The sequence below is a fragment of the Dendroctonus ponderosae genome, unplaced genomic scaffold (assembly GCF_020466585.1).
Source record: "Dendroctonus ponderosae isolate FM_Combo_2020 unplaced genomic scaffold, Dpon_F_20191213v2 Dpon_F_20191213_5, whole genome shotgun sequence".
NCBI classification, from domain to species: domain Eukaryota; kingdom Metazoa; phylum Arthropoda; class Insecta; order Coleoptera; family Curculionidae; genus Dendroctonus; species Dendroctonus ponderosae.
Window position 1 is genome coordinate 5,033,944 of NW_026018715.1, and position 6,675 is coordinate 5,040,618.

Sequence of the window (6,675 nt, forward strand, 5' to 3'; positions counted from 1 at the left end):
TAGCGAATTAGAAAGCTTAGTTTCATGTGATTTACATATTTTAATGGGAGTGGATTTCCCGAAAAGTCTTACTTTGTATGGAAATTTTCTTCTCACAATTTATTTGGTAATAATAAATGGGATTTTTGTTTATATTTATTTCACTAGCAAATTTACTAACACTATTAGTAAGAGCCGATTTTTTCTATTTTTTTTATTGGTGACAACGGGAAATTAATTAATTCAACGACAATTTTAAATGAGCAGTAAATGAAATTGACTCTTATCGACTCTTTAAAGGCAAAATAAAATAATTCTCTTAAGGCTATTATAAAGGAAAAGTAAATTATAAATGAAGATGGAATTCTCCAGAATAAAGTCTGGAATTTGCTAGTTCCAATCCATCCAAATTTAATTCTTCATATTGTTTAATAATAAAATATAAAACTAGCTTCACTAATTAATTATTTCGACATAGTTTCGCGTACGTTCATAATCTGTTACAATATAATTTTTAATTCGCGCTCCTGTGATTGTGAAAAGCTCCATTGGAAAAATTTACAAATATATGCAAAATTTGGACAAACATAAACAACATTTGAAAATAAATTTCCAAGTTAGCAGCTTTGGGAGTAAAATGTTTCGTTTTATGTTTTATTTAGCTGTGCGCCTGCTTTGCGTGGTTAAAATTGTAGGAAAGTTTGCTACAGTAAACAAGACTTTGTGGCTATTATGAATCCAAGTGGTTTCCCAAACAATAAAAATAAATAGCTTAGAGCCCTAGCGTGGAAAAGTGGGTTCAATCGATTATGATTTACATGAAAATGCTGGCACATTCATTTCGGAACATGAATGCGATTTTCTATAATTCGTCTCAATTTGACCGAGTAGAGCATTATTTATCAAAAAGGTATTTACGTGAATTTAGTTTGTGGATTCCTTTTCATGTTGTAATGACGTTCGAATATTAAAATATAAGCGAGTTACCGGTAAGTTATTGACTTATTTTAGACGAAGCGTGTCGCAAGAACTACGCGAGTATGCAAATCAAATTTTCTTTTTCCTCTACGAGAACAGTTCATAAAAAAACTTATTATTTTCTTTACATAAAGTCCAGAAGAATTACTTGAATTTTAAAAACGTTTTTTAAATCAATTCAAAAACACAAATATACAAATTATGAAAGCAGAAACATAATAGGTTTTGCGAGCATGTAGATAGTGGTCACTAACGAAGTTTTTGAATGACCAACTTGTCCATTTCTTTGATTAGTGGATATGATGATTTATCAAGTACAATATGTATACGGTAAGAACCGTATTGAAAATTTTCTCTTATTCTATTAAGAAAAAAGTTAGTCTACATGGTCGAAAACCTAAAATGATCAGATCAGATATCATTTTTCTAACAGGCGGAAAAGAGGTTTTTGCAAAATATATAAATTTTTCTTAAAAGTAAGATATTTTTATTTTTGACAATATCGAAAATTCTAATTAAAAAGATGATCAAAAGTAAACATCGAGTTTGAATATGCATTGACACCTATTTGCGAGGAAAAACAAGTTTTGCTGTTTTCTACCACAAATTTTAGCAAATAATTAATTAATTATCAATTACTTTATTAGCATCATTATTATTAGCTCATTAGAGGGGGTGTAATTAAATAATTTAAATCTGATTTTTAGTTGTGATCATCTCTTTTTATTAACAATTTTTGATATAGTCAGAAATAAAGAAACTTTACTCTTAATCGAAATTCATACATTTCTTTAAATCTCGCATAAGCACATACAAATTTTATATTTGCTAGTTTATTTTACGTTTAAGACCATGTAGGACTTTTTATGAAGAATAAGGTTTTTTCTAAAAATAAATTTGAGAAAAAAATATGCCCTTAACAAAAATACAATTTTACTTTTAACATTAAACGTGATTTGTGTGAAAATTTCGAAAGTCGCGATCTATTCGCATCTATCTGTTGAAATTTGACAGTTTTTTCGCCACGCTGAGAGCCGAACTCTAGCTAATAAAAGCTGATCGAATCGCCTGTTTATACTAAAACCGTAGAGCTTTTTTGTCTTTTTATATAAAAATCAAAACGTAATTATTTTAAGAAAAATCTGTAAAAATTCGTAAGTTTGCACGCTTTTCTATCTTAAATGGTTTGACCAAAACTTATCAAACACGTTTTCCAAGCGAATCCTGCAATCATCCAGATTTTTTAGCTGAACATGTTTTCTTTTTTATAGCGGGAGTGAAGCTTTCAAATATTTTCTATTATATATTATAAATAACTTCTATATAAACGTTTATTATAAAAAATTGTTTCAAATTCTGTAATTATTCTCAGTGCCTCATACACGTTCTATTGAATGGTTCTCTAAAAGTTTTCTGCTTCTTACTCTTTAAAGATTAGAAACAAGTCCGGCAAGTATAGTTCTCGAGTTGCTCCATCCACAATATCTTAACGATATATTTAAATGGTTCAACTCCTTCCAGGGTCCAAACTGTTGAACTTTAACGGTCTCTTAACAATTAATATTTCCTCTCAAGTAAACTGTAAGTTAAGAGCTTTCGGAAAAAAACTTATTATGAAAATACAAGTCGCAACTTGCGCTATCAAAAACGTGGTTATCTGCGGTTATTTGATGTTTTCAAGTGTTTCGAAGATATGGCGTTTTTAAACTTGAGACAGCTGGAGTTTGACGTAGTTATATTACTATCTGCATTATTATATCAAAATATGACTATCCAGAAAATAATCTTCTACTAGTATGTTTATTCCATTTCTTTTCTGATGTTAAAGAAAACCTCTACTGAGCTGAGCTGTTGTATGTCTAATAGGATAATGTACTAATAACAATCGGGATAGGTAACCGACGATACGGATTCGGCGTTTTTGGCGGAAAATATCTTATTTGAATTTAAATTCGCTTTAAAATTATTATGGAGACTTTTTTGCGAAAAAAATATATCAGTGTAATGTTTGCCATAACTACTTTCTATATATCAACATTAAAAAAAAGTGAAAACACCCTATTGAGTACGAACACTTATGAAGAGTTTGACAGTCATTTAAAAAAATATGTAAAGAATAGACATAAACAAACAAAAATCCTCTTTGCTTCTCAATCGACTTAGAATTTCAGGCTAAATCAGAGCAGATTCTTTATCCGTCCAGAGATTCAATTATCAGATCTTTGGGTGAATTCAGTAATATCTTACAGCGAACTTTATAATATTTGAGTCCAAATTGAAATGCTTAAATATACGCATAACATTCTGTAAAAAGTAAATTAAACACTAATAGTTTGCATTGTTTCGACTTTCAGACTAGCAAGAATCACACTCAAGAATCGCTGTTAGGACCAACTTCAGTATCCACCGTAGTGCAAATGTCTGGAAGTAGTGCAAAGACCATGGTGATGCCACAATCAAAACCATCTAAAGAAAAGTGTCTGTTCGCTATGGTTTTAGCACTGATCATATTCTGCGTTGTGCTTCTATTAATGCTTCTAGGTAGTAAGAGAACAGCTTGTTACGGTAAGAACCTTTTTATTATTATAAATATTTTAAGTACGCATTAATAATTTTGAACAAGTTCTAGTGAACTAAACTGAACTGAAAAATGTTTCATATTTAATTGTGGTTATTTTACGTTTCATTTCGCTGGTGACTGAATTGAAAATTGACGTACTACACCCAGTATATTTAAATTGAAAATTTTTATGTTTCTATTGATTTTTGCACGTATTTTTGCCTTAGAAAATTTGGCATTTAATCATATCGATTATATGTCATTTAGAAGAGTTTTAATCAGTTAAAGATTAGTTAAAGTTAATTCAGTTAAAGATGGTAAGTTTGGGAAGAATGGGAAGTCAGTAAACTGTAGAAACCAATAAACTGATGAAAATAATGAAAAAGGGCTGGAAAAAATTTAAAAAAATGTTAACTATTAACTAGCGATATCTAAAGCGACCAACTAATGATGCCTTTCCATTACGAATGAGGTGATTTGCACATTTTACTACTAACTAATTAACAGTTGGAGCAAATAACAAAATAGTCAAAATATATGGGAAACTGCTTGAATATTTTTTAATGAAAATGTTATTAAATCCTTGAACAATAACAGAATAAAAATGTTTTATTTCAACATGTACCAATCAACCAAAGAGGTTCAAATTTTTTATGCCGTTAGTTTCACTGAAAAGAGTTCGAAAATTTTCTGAACAACTGGACTCTATTTTTTCTAATTTTTTGGCTACATTCATTTTGCATTTTTGCATTATTTTTGTCAACTATTGCGCTTAATGTTTCTCTTCTTTTGCGTTAATTTTTATTATTCTTCTTTTTCGTAAAATCTGACACGTGGTTGTCTGAATATGCATCTAAACTAATCATGAGGTGTACAATTCTCTCATTTACAATGTTTATTTAAATAATGATAATTTTCATCAGAATTGCTGTCAGTATCTTATTTTATGATTTGTTTTTTTCAATTTGTTATACATTTAAAAGTAGAATAAATAACATAAAATTAAGAAACAAAGTAGGATTTGGGTAAGATTTATAAAACATAAATAAATACAAAAATCAAGAAAAGTCAAAGAAGTATTTTGTGTAATAGTTGTTTTTTTTACTTTAGGGAAATAAAGGAGCACAGGCAAAAGAATCAAAAACACCGGTTTTTCCTTTTTTAATTTATTATTAATTTTAATTAATTAAGGGTGATATTAATCCCAACGTTTCAGTTATTTTTTGTCAAATGGTCAGTGGAAACGTTTTTAAAAAACTAGCCAGTTTTAAAAACCTTTAAGGCCATAAAAAGGGCAAAGAAAGAGAAGAGAGAAGCTCGAAGTTTATAAAAAGTGTGAAATAAATAATGAAATACAAAATTAGGGCAACTGAACCAAATAACGTAAAATCAATTTAAATTTTCCAGCTTAGAATTCACCTGCCGATTGAATTGCGGCTGTTTAAAAATAAATATGCAAAACAGCGAAGCTAACGATTTTCTGCTCATCGTGAGGGCCGTAAATTTTTTACGACCCGACCCTGAAACTTTAACTCTGAACTACTAAAGTAGTTTCAAATTGGTGAATCTGGGATAAAACCTAGAAATAAAATGAGAAGTTTCCAAACAAACCAAATGTTTTATTTTAATAGTACAACTTCCTGTTGAGTATTCTATATCAGAACTTTATCAGGTCAAGTATAATTATAGAACTGTAATTGAACACTGAATTACTTGGAAATTATTAAAAGTTTGCTCGGTTCTGGGTCTACGAAATAGGCATATTTTAATAGACAAATTTCAGAAAATATAAAGTCGAAAAAGTTAATGCTTTTCGCTCAGTAAAATGGGATTAAAGAACGAAACTTTCCAGGATCGGGCAAAATAGGCATGTAGCTTTGCCCTAAATGTTTTTTTTTCCATTTCGTGCCTTTATTATGTGAAACTTTAACTGTTTCCAACAAAGCTTCTATTATTGCGTGAAAGGTTCTAAAAATTAGGCAGTTCAGAATTGAATTATTCAATAAGTAACTTGATATAAGTTCACTAATAAAGAATCTTACTGTGATATCAGCAAATAGGCTTTGGCCAAAGGTTCCGTAACTTTGTACATTACTTTTTACGACATTCTTTCAGATATATAGTTACGTTAACCATCAAATATTCTAATATCTTCGGGTTTTCTTTGAAGTTGTCCACTTCCAATGCAGCAAATCAGATTAAGAGCAATTCATTGTTTGGTGCAGAAAATGCAGCTGCAGGCTAAACTCATTATTCGTCAGTTTCAAGCTTTTTTGTATTAACATATGTTTAAAGTCTAGAATAGAGAGAGAATTTGAGTAAAAATATACTAGTTACTCATAGAATATTGTTTTCAACGTTTTAGACGAAAAGCGTGTATTTGGCTAGCGATAACCAGATATGAACCATTGAAATTACATTTTATTGAAAATAAACTTACATTTCACATAGTTAAACCACAAATCGGACAAAAAATAAAATAAAATACGCGCATACGCAATTTACTGAACTTTTTGGACTCGATTTTTCTATTTTCTAAGGTTCTAAAAATCTTAGATTAAAATGTTTTATTCAATAAACGTAATTCATTCAATTCAATAAACGTAAGTTCTTGAAAACATTTGTATAATTTTGTGTGTGGTATATTGTGGTGTATGTTTAACTTCACTTCTATCTCTTTTAATCTTAGTAATTTACTACACTCAAGCCTATAGAGCCTAAGGCAGCTCTTAAGGCGCTCTATCGAAAAGGTTCTAATGAGTATTCCGATATTCTGAACCGCTTCCCAGATATAAGATTGTGAACTTAAGCGGGTTCTTAAAATTTCGAAATTTTACTTCTTCCTACTCTATCTATTTAGCGGTTACGGATTATATGATTTTCAATTAACTCTATAGCCTTAAAAACAGCACTTGAAGCTCTTTGTTAAAAAGATGTTAAAGACTATTTTGATATTTTCAACTTCAACCGTTTTAGAGATAGAAGCCCGTAAATTTTTGATTTCTTGTTTTTGATTTGTAAAATTTGAGCGTCGGAATTATAAAAAATATAACTATTAACAATATACATATGGAAATTGTGGGCGTATTTTGGGAAACATACACAGAGTATCAAACTAACATGATAATTTTCTTTAAAACAATGTTAGCCCCCCCCCC

The 6,675-nt window shown here is 29.6% G+C and overlaps 1 protein-coding gene across 1 annotated transcript in view; it reads left to right on the plus strand.

Moving 5' to 3' along the window:
- LOC109541306 (neprilysin-1) overlaps positions 1-6,675 on the plus strand; it is a 49,962-nt gene that overhangs the window by 7,015 nt on the left and 36,272 nt on the right. The window contains exon 3 of the mRNA XM_019910127.2: positions 3,312-3,522. Coding sequence (XP_019765686.1) covers positions 3,312-3,522 — 211 coding nt within the window. The remainder of the gene's footprint in view (positions 1-3,311; positions 3,523-6,675) is intronic.